Source organism: Arachis ipaensis, chromosome B05 (assembly GCF_000816755.2).
Source record: "Arachis ipaensis cultivar K30076 chromosome B05, Araip1.1, whole genome shotgun sequence".
NCBI lineage: Eukaryota > Viridiplantae > Streptophyta > Magnoliopsida > Fabales > Fabaceae > Arachis > Arachis ipaensis.
The window spans coordinates 12,258,707-12,276,646 of record NC_029789.2 but is presented as its reverse complement, the minus strand read 5'-3'; the positions used below and the strand labels follow the sequence as shown (position 1 = coordinate 12,276,646).

Genomic DNA, 17,940 nt, shown 5'->3' with positions numbered 1-17,940 from the left:
GCAAGTGGGTTCGGATGAACAACACAAGATAAGGTTTTTAGAGGATCTAGAGAGTTTGGTCCAAGGCATACCTTCATCATATAAGATTTTCTTAGGAGGAGATTTAAATGGCCATGTTGGAAGAAAAGTGACTGGGTATGGAAGTATTCACGGAGGCCATGGTTTCAGGGTGATCAATGCCGAGGGTAAAACTATTTTGGACTTTTTCTCAACCTTTAACCTTCTCATCGCAAATACATGTTTTAAAAAGAGAGACGAACATCTTATAATCTATAAGAGTGGCATGACAAGCTCTCAAATCGACTTCTTCTTGTTGAGGAGAATCAACCAAAAATTTTACATTAATTGTAAAATTATCCCGGGGGAGAGTTTGACAATACAACATAGGATGCTCGTCATGAATTTTCGTGTTGAGCAAAAATTGAGGAAATGAAATCATACGAAGAACCCAAGGACGAGGTGGTGGCAGATGAAAGGTGGGGAACAAAGAAGCTTCCTAAGACGGGTAGGAGAAGAGGCAAAGTGGGATGGGAAAGGAAGTGCGGAAGAGATGTGGAGGGAGATGGCAGAATTTATTAGAAGAATAGCAAAAGAAAGTGTTGGTGAATCTAAAGGAATAGGACCAAGATACAAGGAGTCTTGATGGTGGAATGTGAGTGTACAAGAAAAGATAAAGATAAAAAGGGAGTGCTTTAAAGAGTGGTCTTTATGCCACAATGCAGATAATTGAAAAAAATATAAGGCGGCTAAGAAAGAGACAAAAGTGGTTGTAAGTGAAGAAAGAACAAGAGCATATTAGGGTCTTTAGTCTCTACCAGTCTTTGGGTACGAAAGAAGGAGAAAAATGTATATATAGAATCGTAAAGAGTCGTGAAAGAAGAACGAGAGATTTGGATCAGGTTAAGTTCATAAAGGATAAGGATGGAGAGGTGCTAGCTCAAGAGGAGAAGATTAATGAAAGGTAGAAGAACTACTTCTAGAGTTATTTAATGAAGGACGGAAGATTCTTCCGAGCCTTGGTCGGTTATGCACAAGGGAAGAAGATCAAAACTTTGACTACTATCGAAGGATTTGAGTATTCAAGGTAAAAGAGGCTCTAAAGAAGATGAAAAATGGCAGGACAGTAGGACCTGATAATATCCCGATTGAAGTTTGGAAGGGCCTTGGAGGGAAAGGCATCAACTGGTTAACCAAGCTTTTTAATGAGATTTTAAGGTCAAAGAAGATACTTGATGAGTGGAGAAAAAATATCTTGGTACTTATCTACAAGAATAAAAGGGATATACAAAGTTGCGGAAACTATAGAGGGATCAAGCTCATGAGCCATACCATGAAGTTATGGGAAAGGGTGATAGAACGGAGGTTGAGAAAAGAGACACAAGTAACAGAGAACCAATTTGGATTTATGCCAGGCAGATCCACCACCGAAGCGATATACCTGTTAAGAAGGATGATGGAGAGGTATCATAGTAATAAAAGTGATCTACATATGGTGTTTATTGATTTGGAAAAAGCGTACGATAGGGTGCTAAGGGAGGTTTTATGGAAGGTTTTATAAAAGAGGAGAGTAAGGATCACATATATTCGTGTAATTAAAGACATATATGATGGGGCCACAACTAGTGTGAAGACTCAAGGTGGTGTGACAGAAGAATTTTATATTGGTATAGGATTACACTAGGGATCATCGTTAAGCCCATATCTTTTCACATTAGTCTTGGAAGTACTCACAGAGCACATCCAAGAGCCTGTGCCATGGTGCATGCTTTTTGCCGATGATATCGTCCTTATGGGAGAGTCAATGGAAGACCTAAATAAGAAGTTGGACTTATGGAGAGAAGCTTTAGAAGTGTATGGTCTGCGCATAAGCCGTAGCAAGACGGAATATATAGAATGTAAGTTCAGTCTGAGAAGGAAAAATCCTAATATAGAGATGAAGATTAGAGAAAACATCCTACCAAAAGTTAAAAGTTTTAAGTATCTTGAGTGCATCATACAGGATAATGGAGAGATTGAACAAGATGTAAATCATAGGATCTAAGTAGGTTGGTCAAAATGGCGGAGTGCATCTGGTTTTATATGCGACAAAAAAGTGCCTTTAAAACTTAAAGGTAAATTCTATCGCACTGCTATAAATCGGTTATGCTTTATGGTACGGAGTGTTGGGCGGCCAAAGGGGAGCACGAACATAAGCTGAGTGTGGCAGAGATGAACATGTTGAGATGGATGAGTGGTCATATGCGATTGGATAAAATAAGGAACGAAGATATAAGGGAGAGAGTTGGAGTAGCACCCATTGTGTAAAAGATGGTTAAATCGCGTCTCAGGTGGTTTGTACATGTGAGAAGAAGACCAACAGAACACCCAGTCAGGAGGGTGGATGAGATGGAAGATGAATAAGGGGTGAAAGGCAGAGGAAGACCTAAGAAGACCATCCATGAGGTGGTCAAACGAGATCTACATGTACACGGTCTCTCTGTAGACATGATACATGACAGAGTATAATAGCGTCATTTGATTCATGTAGCTGACCCCACCTAGTGGGACAAGACTTTATTGTTGTTGTTGTATATATAGATGTACAAATTGTTTGGCTAGGAAAAATATAGAATTGGACCATGATTTTTTATTCTGAAATCACCCATTTTCCGGAGTTAGCAAAAAATCTTCCACGGGGACAGTAGAGAAACTACCTTACCCCGTTTTATATCTAGTTTGTTTAATTTTGTTCCTTTTGGCTACGTTTGGTTGATGTCTTGAAATAATAAAGACATAGACACAAATACACATGAGTACATAGACATAAAAGACACTCAATTTTTCATCTTGTTTGGTAACTTAGACACAATAGAATATACAACTTAAAATTTTATTAAAATGTCAATTTTATCCCCATCATTCTTCTCTATCACTATTTTTGTCCAATCCCTTCTTTATCATCAACATCAATACCACTATAATCTTCAACCAAATACAAAAATAACAATATGCCAATCTAAATTAAATTTAATAAAATCAACAAAAATTTTAATTTGTTGCATATCTGTAAAATAAAATACACAGATGATTTTTTTTTAATAAAGGGATAATAAAAGAGGAAAAGATTAGAGACGTTCTTTCTGAAAAGGATGAACGACGTTGGTTGAGAGAGGATGTGGAGGGAAGCGCCGTCGAAGCTTGAAGCCGCCGGCGAATCTGGATGACGATGGATCTGGACTCCTGTAGCCCAAACCCTTCGAGGAGCAGAAGCAACGGTTCTTGATGGAGGAGCAATGGCAATCGACGGCAAAAAAAAAAATGAACGCAGAACATTCATCTACATAATAAAATTAATTGTAAAATCAGAATATTCACCTACATAATCCCATAACAAAACAAGATTTACAATATATATTCTGAAAAAATCTAAAAATAAAAATAAAGAAGCACAAGAAAATAGAAACAAAACAATGGTAGTATAATGATACTCACATTAACATTAATCAAATTACAACAAATTTAGTATCAAAATTTAACAGTCAAACTAAACTCAAATAATCAAATCTGTGTTCAAATATTATTATCTAAAAGAGAAAAAATCTTTGAGGTAAAGTTGAAATAGATAGAACAATGGGTACCTGCAGCACCCACATTGACGGCGAGGAGGGAGGGGCGATGCGGTAAGACCCGTGACAAGGAGGGAAGGAGGCACGGCGAGATGCAGAAGCGCAGAGGCAAGAGGCAGAAGAAAGACAACACAGTGGTGAGAGGAGAGGTTGAGTCGGCAGAGTTCCAAGTGAGGGATGCGGCTAGCAATGGCGGCAAGGAGATTGAGGAAGGCCGGAGGCGAAACAGTGGTCTGACTTCTAAGAGAGAGAGGAAGAAGAAAAAAAAAGAAGAAGAAAGAAAGAAAGAAGGAAGAAGATCTGGTAAGAAGAAGAAGGGAGTTGAGTTACTGACGAAGGAGAAGAGAAGGGCCAAATGATTTGGATAAATCTAGAATTTTCAAAAAATTCTAAGGATAAATTTGTCCAAAACCTTAGTTTAATTTGTGTCTCAGAATGAAAATTCGTGTCTCATGATTTTGGAGAGACACAAAATACACGTATTTTATGTACTCTTATGTGTAACCGTGTCTCTCTCTTTTTTGTGTCTCACAAAACAAACAACACACATGTACTCCCGTGTCCATGTCTTTGATGAACAGGAACACTAAACAAACACTACCTTTGGGCTTTGTTATAATAATAAAAAAAAACACTTCATGTCTAGAGGTCAGAACTCCATTAAGATCTTTTTACCATAACTCATAAGCTTGTCGGTGAGTGGTGACTTTATTACAGTTCACTTGGTTGGTCTGTAAAAGACACTCCTTCGTGAACTTCCCACGGTTGATCCTCCAATCTCAATGCTGCATGCTTTTTTCATGGAACTAACCTAGTGTTGGTACCCACGGTTGAGTCGAATTTGATTTTGTTAATATTTTTTACTATTAGCTTCTGATTGTTTAATTTAATTAGGATAATCTTTTGTTAAGATCCAGAACTATTTGTTCTGCTCTACTCGAGATATAGTTAGATGTTTAGTATGCATAACCAAGTAGTCAATAATTTTATTTGATGCATGCAATAAGACTAAATTTATATTTAATATTGAGCAACATGCTTAAATTTAATTTTTGTTACTATTTTTTTATTAGTTATATATGTCATGCATATTTATAGATCAAGCGATTTATTTTTGTATAAATTAATTAATCAAAAGATACTTATGTAAGTCTTGAATTGTTTTCAATTTCATGCCTTATATTTTGAATAATAATTGACCTATATAACCAAGTCATTTAATCAACTAAGTCCAACCAAATAACTTTAACTTAATTCATCTCCACTCGCCACTACCTTTAACAAACTTTTGACTTAACGCGTGAATATATATAACTGTCTTTTTCATGCGGATTTCATTTTTCTTTTTGAATTTTTTCAATATTTTCTATATTCTCTAAGTTCTCTTCTTTCTGTGTGTTCTCTTCTTTCTCTACATTCTCTTCGTTCAATATCAATGCTATTTTATCTGATTTGAAGCTTTGAACAGGTATTTCACTTTTGAAAATAATGAATTATTCAAGTTTAGACTGTTAATTGAACCATGGCGAATTGAATTATTGTTTTGAATCAAATCAAGTGGATGGTTTAGGGGTGCACATGGGCCGGATGTAGCCGGGTTTGATGTGACCCAGACCCAACCCGAAATATACACCGGGTCTATTTATTAGACCCAAACCCGACCCTAAACCCGATGAAATTAACACACTTTCGAGCCACAATTATACTGGGTGAAAACCGGGCCGTTAACATTACATTACGTTGATACCTTCTTGTAAGTTAGGGTGTAAAAATATCCAAATTTCTAAGACTCCAACCATTATTTGACATAGTAAAATTCACTTAGAAAAATATAACAAGAACCAACCCTTCTTTAAAATTAAAGCATAACCACAATCAATACTGAAGCATAACCACAATCAATACTAATATTGTCTAATAACGCCAAATATTTAAATCAATACAAATAACACAATATTATGCATTAGTCTAAAGTCTTATGCATTCTAAACATAAAACATTAACTTATAGTCTTATAATGACTAATAACACAAAATATTAAGGTTTACAATACTAAAATTCCACATAAGAATAGCCATGATCCATCACTAATAACACAAAATATTAATTGTGTATGATGACCGGACCACCGGGCCGAGTTCGGGTGACCCGAGCTATGGCCCGGACCCGACCCGAAATAATGACTAGGTCTATTTTTGAGACCCTTACCCAGCCCTAAACCCGGTGAAATCACACCAAATTAGTCCCTAAAGTGCTCGGGGATAGGACGGGTCTTCGGGTCGGGCCGTGCCATGTGCACCTAATCCCTAAAATCACTTAAGGCACATATCACGGTATCGAATGGTATAAAGGGAGAATTAATATTAATAAAATTAAGGTCAAAGAAGCATGTTTTCAATCATAGCACCAAATCAAGAAGGAAAACGTAAAACATGCGATTAGTATGAATAAGTGGGTAAAGAGTTTATAAAAACCACTCAATTGAGCACAAGATAAACCATGAAATAGTGGTTTATCAGCACCCTACTATGGTTTGCAATTCGTTAGTAGTTTATGATTTTGTAGTTGAATAATTTTGTTTTTATTTGTAAAAACTGTTATTCATGGTTGATGGTTTGAATTTAAATGTAATGTAGGAATTCTGAGTCTGAATTATTATTTTGATGAATCTGTTTCGTTTCCAGTTTCAGTGTATTTGAAATTATAAATTGATTTATTTTGGAAATATTTTCAGTGTATTTTCAGTTTCTGTATGATGTTGAAGAGCATCTTGTGCCAAAGATTGAGATGACTTTTAACACGCTTGAAAAAACTGAAAAATTCTATAAAGATTATTCTAAACTTGCTGGTTTTTTTACGAACATTCGAAACACAAATGAAAAAGAAAATAAAATTAAGAACCAATTAATTATATGTAGTAGAAAAGAAAAATGAAAATCAAACATATCCCCAACTCAGAAACAAATCATTCAGCTGGATTAAATTGTCTTGTAAGAATTTATATACATATATTGAAGGACGTTGCTAATATATGATTTATTTTTTACATTTGAACCTTTTAAATAGTAGATCAGTGATACCATCAAATTCTGACCATTATTATGGACATATTATGAATTATTGATTCAGAGATTCAAGAGAATAAGATAAATTTCTCGGTGTTTATGTGAAGGCATTTCGGTGTTTTGTAACAATTTTGATGTAATCTATGTACTATTTTTTTTTTATGGAAATGAGGTTTACTTTTTATATTTTCTTGTTTTGTTCCATTTTATTATATTACTGTTTGTTTTGAAATTAGTTTCTTCAATTTTTTAAGGAATTTGTTTATTTTAAATATACAATACACAAACAATTCAATAGTTAAGCAGTATAAAAATTCAACCTACACAATTTCTATATCTTCTTATGAAAATTTATAGAAAAAATTCTAAGCATTCTCGATATTTATTTGAATAGTTTTCGGTGTATTCGAACTTCGATGTATTACAGAAATTATTCTTTTTTTGTACATTTTTATGAACTTGGATTCATTCATATTAACAGGATTTTAATACAGTACAGACATGTTTATAGAAGTTTAAATTTGCAAAAAAATTTTATGAAAAGCTTGGATTGAATATTTATAAAAATAGTGTTTGTTTTAACTATACATTGCACAGATAATTTCGTAGACAACTAGTATAAAAATTCTTAATAATTTACAACATTCAAACTATCTACTATCAATATCTCCTAATGAAAGTTTACAGTAAGGACGTAATAATGCAGCAGATGGCTTGGAGAGCATTATGGCTTCAAATTCTTGAACGGCTTTATCTTTTAGTTGATTTATTTCGTCAAAGAGAATGAGTGAAGCATATTTGACTCTGAAATGATCAATTTGCTCCTACAGTTTAAAAAAAAAATATTTATTAAACTCTATTAATTTAGTAATAGAGAGTTATCTATTTGTAACGATAATTACCTGTTTCTAATTCTTCCATGCATATTTTTTCTTTTTGATCTTTTTCGGATCAATTATTTCCAGTCATTTCATCACATATATTGCACAATTCCACCTAAAGACAAAAATGAAATAACACATTAAACTGGGACAGTAACAAGAAATACAGTAAATTAAGTTAATAGGTAACAACAACATCAAGTGCACCTCAATTCACACATGAAATACAAACTAAATACACCGCTATTATTTTTTTATTGCATCACACAATGTCAGTTTAAAAAGACATGAAACTCAATCTAACATGCACAAAATAATACCAAAAGCACTACAACAAAATTCTATGGACTAGTTACAACAAATCCATGAACAAAATCTCTCAAGATGGACAAAAACACATGCAAATCACTCAAACATGTACAAAATAACATCAAAAGTACTATAATATTCTGTTGTCTAGTTACAACAAAAAGAGGACAACAACACCAAGTGCATCTCAGTTCAGACAAAATACACTGAAATACAAACTAAATACATCGCTATTATTTCTTGATTGGATCATATAATGTCAGTTTAGAAGGACATGTAACTCCATCAAACATGAACAAAATGACACCAGAAGCATTATAACAAATTTCTATGGGTTAGTTACAACAAATCTATGAACAAAATTCCTCAAAAATGAAAAAAAAAACACATGCAAATCACTCAAACACATACAAAATAACATCAGAAACACTACAACAACATTTTGTTGCTTAGTTACAACAAAAAAAAGGACAACAACACCAAGTGCATCTCAATTCAGACAAAATACACCGAAAGTTATTATTGATTACTACACACGAACTTAGTTCAAAATATGCAAACACTCAAATATGCACAAAAACACATTCAATGCAATTATAAGTTAAACTATACGAGAAACACTACGTAATATTTTTACACCGATCTAATAATGTTATCACCAAATGAACAGTTTAATGAGAACAGTAATATGTACTTGAACGCAAGAACACAAAATGAATCTACTAAATAAACATAAATATGACTATCTAGTATTTCGCGATCGAAAATGCGAAAGAGAAAAGTGAAAAAAATGGATGATCAGTGAACAGTACCTTTAATAATCTTTCGTTTTCTATTTCTGTGTTTGTTGGTGAAGTTTTGGAACGTAACTTTAAAATTTTCTTGAGGTTTCACAAAGATTTTGAAAGATTGTTGAGAGATTTTGAGCGCTGTTTGAAATTTGATCGAGGGAGAAGAAGCATTTTTTATATTAACGTTCGCACTAGTGAAAAGTTGCGGGAGTGCGTGTTTATACGCTCTCTAATCTGAAATTGGTTTTTGTTGAGTTTGGGTAAATTTGATTGGATTTGGTTGTCAAAAAAATTTGTATGTGTAGCATAACTGGTTGAATAATTCTTGATTGGTTTAATTACTCTGTTGGTCCTATAATTTCGCAAAATTTTCAATTAGGTCCTTATACTTTTTTTCTTTTTAATTTGGTCCCTGCACCAAATTTTTTTTTCCAATTAAGTCCCTCTTAGTAGTAATTGGCTTCATTTTATAAGGACCTAACTAAAAAAAATTGGTGCAGGGACTCAAATAAAAGGAAACAAAAGTATAGGGACTCAATTGAAAAAAAATTTAGTGCATGGACCCAATTAAAAGGAAAAAAAGTATAGGGACCTAATTGAAAATTTCACAAAACTATAAGACCAACAAAGTAATTAAACCTTCTTGATTTGATAACACCATTTAGTAAAATAATAATAAATGATGAAAGAAGATAATGTGACAAAGGTGGTGCTAACATAGCACACAAAACCATACAACCTATTCAATATTTGTGATGTTCACCAGCACAGAATCTACAACAATTTTTGGAAAAAAAATTACCTTTGAGGAATTGCACATCCCTTACAAGTTACAAACCAATTTACAATCAGTTCAATAGGAATATGAGTTAGCAACATACAAGTGAAATCATCCTCTTGCCCCTGAAAGAACAATGTGTTATTTACATGGCCGTAATCAACCTTCCTAAAGAGTGATCCAAACTCACAAAATATTCCTCATGCTGCTTGTCCAACTAAGAGATTTCCTGTTTGTGGGGCTTGGGGCAAAGTTAAGTCCAAACATCTCCTTAAAAGCTTGCTCTGGCTGAACTGAACCAACCAGCTTTGCAACAATGGCTGCACTCTCTCTAACGTGCTCCATGTCCTTTGTGTCACTCCATAGACGATTCGCCAACTGCACTCTCCTATTCTTGGAACTCAAAAGAAGGCCCCATTTCAAGTAGAGGTTCTCTCTTTCAGACTTGGACAGCCTCCTCAGCATTTGCTTGCACAGCATCTGCCTCTCTTTTTTAATAGTTCTCATGCTGGTTTTCAAGAGAAAAAGCATTATTAATTGGCTTCTTGTTACAAAGAATTTAACATGACCTCAATCCTTATATTTCTTATTACTTGAAAGTTGAAATGATGTTGTTACCTTGACTGAGCTGTAAGAATTCTTCCATCTTCCACAGTGTGTTTGCCTTGGGAGAAAGTCTGCTTAAGATAGGATAGCCTTCTATGCTCTACTTCCATGTAAATAGAATCTGAGGGATCACCTTGGAATAGAAGGAAAAAGTAAGTCCTGTGAACCAATGAAACATAACAAGCATCCCAGAGTTCAACAATCTCTCTTTGCAGCCTCTTGAATTCTGAAGGCCAGTCTGGACTACTGTCTCCTTCAGCTTGCACTGGGTCCACACCAACGTCTTTGAAATTCTTTGCAGATACTGCAGGATCCAATCCTGTCTTGGACACCTACCATGCAGAAATGTGCTACTTATATAACTAACATGGTTAAACAGCAATGGTTGAAAAATAAAAACAAATGCTCAAATGGATCCGGTATCTGATAGTTGACCGTCAAGCTGATAAAAGACAAATAAAAGGAGAGAAAAGAAACAAATTTAAGAAGCATGATGGAAGCTTACCTCATGGTCAGTTGGTGAATTCATAGTTTTCAGATCTTCCTCTTCTTTTATTTGTGGAGTTGAAGCTTCAGGACAATTGCTCTTAGTTTCCTTGTCAATGGAGGATTCCACATTCTGTACATCATCAACGGCAGAAGTTTCCACAGAATTCTCACCGGCATTCCATGGGGGCAGCCTCTCCAAATAGGTGTTTTGGTCTAGGACATAAGCCTTGCTTTGAAGTTCATCAGGTCTTCTAGTGAAGTGTTTTTCATTCCCTATTGGGGTTGTGCTCTGAATACTTTCTTCGTCATCGAACCAATACGAAGATGAATTCCTCATGAGACTTGCTCTACAACTTCTACTTCTGCTAAACCTCAAGCTTCTAGAACTAGATGTACCGATTTCTCTGAGCCAGGGAGAAGCATAACTTTTCTCTGGGGAGGGAATAACAAAATCTTGGCGCAAGTGGTTCACCCTTTTGTTTTCCTGTAACCCAGGTGAATATGAATCCAGATCTTTTTTGTCTCTTCTATTATCAGTTTCAGCCAATGCTGAGGTATCTGTGTTTGCAAAAGGAGATGATGCAATAGAATCAGTGTATGTATTTAAGCTTGAAGCAACCACTTTTGGTTGTGTGTGTGGGTTTCTAATTAGCTCCTCAGACACAATGCACTTAACATCCTTGCAAGAATCCTCTTCTTGCTGATCATCGGCATCCTCTTCTTGTTCATCTTCAATGTNNTCTCGAATGCCTATATGTGAGACCACGAGCGGAGCACTTCTCATTCGAAGATTCTTGTCAAGGTCAGGAAGTTGGAACAAGTTATCATCAGAGCAGATACTGTGTCCATCCGAATATGCAATAAAAGACCGTAAACTCTCCTCGCAGTCAACACTCAATGAACTTTGCTCCTCTGTTTGATTTCCAAAATCCCACACATTTCTCACACGTATTTTGGGATATTGAGAATACACACTATCCTGAATGTTTGGCAAGAAAATTAACAGTGAGAAGTTATTCCACCAATTAAATTAATACTTTAAATTCTTTAGCAGGATAGGCCATATACTCACAAATTCTGTTGAAGACTCGCCATCTCCAATTGCTTGGAGGATCATATCCTTAATTTGAGTTTGTGCAACGTCCCTCTGCAAAGTCAGCTCTTTCACCTCTGTCTTTAACTGCATGTACAATTAACATAGTTCATGTATATGGCCAAAAGAAATATATGCTCAAAGATATCAAACTATAAATAAATATTAAAAACAGTAGTCTCTTTTTATAGCTGAAATCAAAGTTAGCTTGAAAAATAGCTATTTTATGACAACAATAAAATGTAATGCTTTCATAAAGTGTTTAGCATATTTCAGTGAGCATGGAAAACATCAGCTGAAAGTCAAAATATTCTAAATGTACTGTGACTAAGGGATATCTTAAAAAGGAAAAACTACAAAAATAGAAACAAAAACAATTAACTCAAGCTTCTCTGAAGATTATGATGGATTACCAATGTGCCAAGTAATGACCATAAAGGCAGTGCCAGAAATGAAATTTAAGGTCCAATGGTTTTTTTTACTAAAGACCATCAAATAATCCGTCATCCACCACTGGAAGGAAGTAAGAAAATCTAGTTTTCAATCTATCAAATTTTTAGCCGAGGTAGATATATTCCATGAAAGAATATATGGTGGAATTTAATAATACAAAATGGTAGTTCAATATAAGTATAAGGATTGAAGTAGGTGTGACCAAGGAGACAAAACAATACAGGAGGTATGTGACCAGACCTGGATAGAAGAACAATACAGAACCAACAACAAATAGTTGAATGAACAATCCAGTAACATGTACTACCCTTATAAACGATACAAATTTTCCATATGTAACATGATGGTTGCTATAATTTATCGATTAATCTATCTAGAGTTTATTATCATTTACCTAGACGTGATGTCAGAATAATACAACATACTCCATCGGATCATAAAATTAAAAAACACAGGAAACAAGTCAAAAACCTTACCATCTCAATTTCTTGATCCTTTTCTCTCAGTAATGCTGCACAATCAGATGTAGAGTGGGCTGACCCTGAAGTTTTCAATTCACTTTGTAGTCTGGCCAACTCCTTTTGCAATTGCTTGACCAGTGCTTTGTCAGACACTACTACATTAACTTGTGCATTAGTTGACACTTCTTTGGCACAACTTGCAAATAAGAGAGTGTTTCTGGTTTGTTCAACATGAATCCGTGCAGGGCTCATGGTGCAGATGATTGCAGTTCTTGCATTACCCCCTAACGACGACTGCAGTATGCGGGTTAGCTTTGAATCCCTGAAAGGAATATGTCCATTTCTCCCCTTGCTGCAACCAAATTCAATTGCATGTGAGGCAAAAGATTATGATCTTGGCTCAAGACTCAAGAGAACTAAAAAGTTCCAGATATTATGTATACATGGTCTGGAGAATGTAACAAGACATTGAAACACAAACTTCACAAGCTAACCTGAGTTTGCGGATAACAGTTCCTAGAGTTAGTAAGCTGCGATTAATGTGGCAACCTTCTTTCAACCTTGTGCCAGCTGAATTTGTTTGGGAAGCGCGTTCACTTCCTGCAAGATCCACAAAATTCTGTGCCCCCCGCCCCCCAACAAAAAAAAAATCATTTGATTTCCTCATAGACATAATAATTATTTCCTACAAAATGAGCAAATTAATCATACCACTGAAGCAGCCAGAGAGCTAGACTTGTCATTTCCAAGGAATTCACATGCAGAACTTTCAATTGTCTGAAGAAACCACATTGTTTAGGAAATGTAAGAAAGGTCTACCATGAAATTTCACAAATTTTGCGGCCTTTGACAAAAACAATAACATATAATACCAGTCTGAGAATCTGATGAGATCTGGAGCTTGCTTCATTCAGTGATGTCTCCCCTATCTGCCTCTGAGCTGAAAAAATGCAATCAATTTGGATAAGCAATCAGCTCTAGCTGGATAAAAATTTTGTAACAGGGAAATAGAAAAATAAAGAAATCCAATCTAGGTAGTCCTTTGAAGCAAGAATAGCTCAAACCATCATTACCTTCACAGAAAGAAATAAGCTCTTTAAAATGGTTCCAGTCTCTCATAGTTGCCTCAGTCAGTCTTTCAATAACTGTCCCCCTCTGTTAAAATGATAAACTGTTAGTGACATGTACTTTTGCTACCTCTTTTGAGATGAAGACATGTACCTCTGGATCGTCAAGAAGTCTGAGAGGAGTACTATCTGTACTGAGGAGGTCCCTGACAGACTCATTATAAATCTCAATTGCCGAAAACTTTAAAACAAACTCTCTTTCTGTATGCTGTAAAAAAGGAAAAATCTAATTAAAAAAAATTAGTTTGGAGAAAAACACAGCATTGCAGGCAAGCGTTAGCAGTTCAATTACCTTTTGTATGTAATTAAAAATGTCAGCTACAGTGTATTCAGTTACACCGCTCATGGTATATGTCTTTCCGCTGCTTGTTTGTCCATATGCAAAAATGCTTGCTGATCAAATAGAATATTTAAGACCATAGCCACAAGGGATAAAGCAAGAGAAGATATCAACATTGAAGTTGAATGAATGCTGATGCTGATGAAGGAAGAAAAAGAAGATGGGAGAAATAAGATAAGAAAAGATAGAGAAAGAAAGAGAACTCACAATTGATGCCATTGACAACAGAAAGCGCAACTTCCTTAGCTGCTTCTTCGTAAACTTGCCTAGTGGAGGCATCTGCCCTAAATACTCTGTCTGCAGCGAAAAGAAATGTGTGGATCAGAACATGGAAGCAAATCTTATCACAGTCCATGTAACTGACAGTAACAAAAATAGGCTTAACATGATCTTGGCAGAATGAATTCAGTGACAAAACAAATTCACCAACTTCAACTGCATGCATGGATATTACCAGTTTCGTAACATACATTGTAAATATTTTCTGCCAAGAAGAATGATGATATCAACAAAAAGAGACCACACACACTGAATAATAATCTGGAAGAGACATAAAGCCATTGATTGATAGTAGCATTAACAAAGGGTATGAACAGCAGCAATTATGGTAAATTTCCACCTTATACTCCAAGACAAGAACATTCATTCATTCGTTAAACACTGAAGAAATAAATTGAAAATAATATGATAAACTCACGCAGACAGACAGGCATATAAAAACCACAGCTGCTGGCTGAATTTAAGTAAGAAGCTAAATCATTGTTTTTCAAATACAATAGTTATGTTTTCATACCAAATGTGTATGCTGTTGGGTACAGGGACCTATCAGAAGCTGAAAGATTGCTCCTGTATATGATAGTGGTGTCATTAATACATTCCCATTCAGGAACATCATTCCTTGCACGCTCCTTGTCATTGAGAGGTCGAAGGCGAACAGAAACAAGAATCCGCTCCTCGCGGTCTGCAGGATCTTGCATTGCCTCCTCCCCTCCCACAGAACCCATCCTCACCCACCTCCTCTAAACTCTAATTCCAACTATGAGAATGATATCACACGTCATTGAATTTGGAGCAACCCAAATGCTACTTTTGTATTCAGTTAATCTAGCACTAGTTTCTTTCTGAATGCTTCATGAAGCTTGCTGTGTTGCATTGTTGGGATGGTATGAAACACTAGGGCCACTCAAGATTTTTGACCCCAATTATTATCTGCAACAAAACAAAAAAAATAATAATAGTAATCGTAGGTTACAACTTCATTTTAGCAGAGAAAAAACATATTAATATTATATGCAAATTTATATTTAGAGGTGTAATTGACTAATATCACAAGGTCTTCCAATTATGAGAACAGAATGCGGTGGTTTCTGTATTCTAATATAAAAACTTGGACTTTTATGAAATGGTCCCCATTCCATGGAACAGACTGTCAAATTCTTCTTCACATGGAAATATAGAAAAACGTCCAATTTTGTTAAAGAAAATTTACCAGAGGTGATAAGGACTTAAGGATTCAGAATTTTTCAAAGGAACATTCTTCATCCTAATTCATTTGCAGATGAATTCAGAGACAGAGAGAAACAGAGACAGAGACAGAGACAGAGAGAAGATCTGAAAATTGGGTTGTCCAAAGTGACAACAAAAAAATGAACGGGTGCAATTGTTTCAACAAAAAACCCACTCTAAAGATATTTTTGGCAGTTTTTTCAGCTTCTCCTAATTTTAGTTTGTGCAACACAATGCAAACAGAACTCGAGAGAAGATTCCAGAAATAGAATATATGGAAGAAAAAGAAAAGGCAAACAAATTTTTTAAAAAAAGAAAAAGATATACTATATACCATTTTGAAGCTAGATTCTGGTGATGGAATGTTACTCTGACAGCAAATTCTGCTATCACATTTTCTTCATGAAACCAAATTCTTGCATTTTTGTTCCTTGACTGTTGATAACACAATGTGAGAGTTCAAAATTCAAATAAAGGAAACACAAATTGAACAAAAGGGGAACTAACGGTTTCTCACCTCATGCAGGAAATGAAATGCTATCTCAGAATGAAGAAAAGATCGAAGAGAACATTCTGAACTATGAAGTGCGATGCATTGCAAATGCAGTGAGGTGAGGAACATAACAATGATAAGCGAGCTTGAATGTAAAGAGAGAAAGCAGAAATGGCTTTTTCTTTCTCTGTCCAAAAGGGTTTTGTGTTGCTTTGACGTCTCCCTCCTAATTTTCTTCTTGTTACTTCGTTGCGTTGCGTTGTATATTGCATTGATATAAATAATAAATAATATTTTTACCGCGCTAAACACTATATTATATTTTGAAAATAGTAATGACTTAGACTCATGAAATTACCAATCTACCCAAATTGATACATAATTTAGAGGAGGGGGGCATACATGAGCTGAATTTATGAAAAGGTGAAGAATGCTTTAAACCATGCCACTTCAAATGGCGGTGTAGCACATGGTGCCTTTTCCCCCACTTTCCACACAGCTAACAAAGTGTACCATAGTCACTAACTACTACTGCAGTTTTCTACTTTTCTATTTAGAATGAAGAGGAAGAATAATGTTTTTTAAGATTCGCTCATCTATCTAACAACCAGATTGGTTGTGAATTGAATTGTGATTGTGGCATACTGGCATCATTTATTACTCACCTTTTCATTTGTCCTGTTCAAATTATATATTTATAGTTCTTACTAATGGATTTTTTTAAATAAAAATTTACTAAGACACACATTTAGATATTTACTCAATTATATTTTATTTCTTATTCTATTATTAGATAGGACGAATTTATTGTACACATATTTTATTTTTGGAAAAGATTACATAGGTAAAAAACGATAATAGTGTATCTATTTTACAAACGAAATAAGACAACACGATCATTGTAAGTTTACCTCGCCTATGATAAGGATGAGATATATTCATATATGTATAATTATCTCGTCCATGATGAAGACGAGATACTTATTTAAAATGTTTATATTTGCGGACGTGATATATATACATGCGACAAGAATTTTCAGCTATATAAAAAGCTCATTTATGTCATTGTAGCACCAATTTTTTTTTAATTCTTTTCACATACTGAAAATGTCTAGTACTGATATGTTGTTGTAAGTGTTTATGTAAATAATTGTTTTAAACTCTTTCACTCGACACTCTGTAAAATTTGAAAAATCTAATATTCAGAGGAAGGTTACAAGAATTGGGTATAGATTTCTCGTGAATTTAGTAAATTGAGGCTTTAAGTTTAAGTTTTTTTGGGTTGTAGGTGATGAACACGTACCTGCGATGTTTGAGGCCATAGGAGAATTCTAGCACATCAAGTCATTGAGCTATACGTCGAGATCGTTGATATTGGCGATGGTGGAACTAGCCCGTCTACCCGCACCTAAGGCTGGAAGTGAGTCAAGCCAACTCGAGCTCGACTCGTTAATAGCTCGATAAGCTAAACTCGTGAGCTGGTGTGCCAAGTTTGAGCATGGAATTGAACTCATAAATTAAATAAGCCGAGCTTGAGCTTTAATAAGCTCAGCTCATTAGCTCGTGAGTTAACTCGATTATATATATATATATGCATTTAATCTATACTTTTAATATTATATATATACATATGAAATAGTAATATATAATTATATATATTAATTATTTTAATTATTTAAAATTTTATATTTATTTTTTATATATAATTTTGATGTAAGACATAAATAAAAAATTTATAATTTATTGATAGATAAAAAATATATAAAATTGATTTTTTTAAATATTTTTAAAATATATAAGTTATAATTTATTGATATAGAATTATAGATTATATTCCTATTATTTGAGCCAGCTCGTAAGCTCGAACTAGCTCGTGAGTTTTTGGTGAGTCGAGTTTGAGCTTAAAAAATAGGCTCGATTGTTAATGAGTCGATATGGGTGGC

The 17,940-nt window shown here is 34.6% G+C and overlaps 1 protein-coding gene across 1 annotated transcript; it reads right to left on the bottom strand.

Annotated features, from left to right (window-relative positions):
• Positions 9,312–16,473, bottom strand: LOC107640164 (kinesin-like protein KIN-7E). Its single transcript, XM_016343714.2, has 15 exons — positions 16,022–16,473; positions 15,839–15,939; positions 14,792–15,207; positions 14,206–14,295; positions 13,951–14,051; positions 13,753–13,866; positions 13,605–13,686; positions 13,404–13,471; positions 13,243–13,308; positions 13,026–13,150; positions 12,547–12,883; positions 11,597–11,704; positions 10,541–11,503; positions 10,048–10,367; positions 9,312–9,937 (listed from the first exon to the last, which is right to left on the bottom strand). Exons 3-15 carry the CDS (start codon positions 15,000–15,002, stop codon positions 9,616–9,618), a joined length of 2,907 nt encoding a protein of 968 aa, XP_016199200.1. The 5' UTR covers positions 15,003–15,207; positions 15,839–15,939; positions 16,022–16,473; the 3' UTR covers positions 9,312–9,615.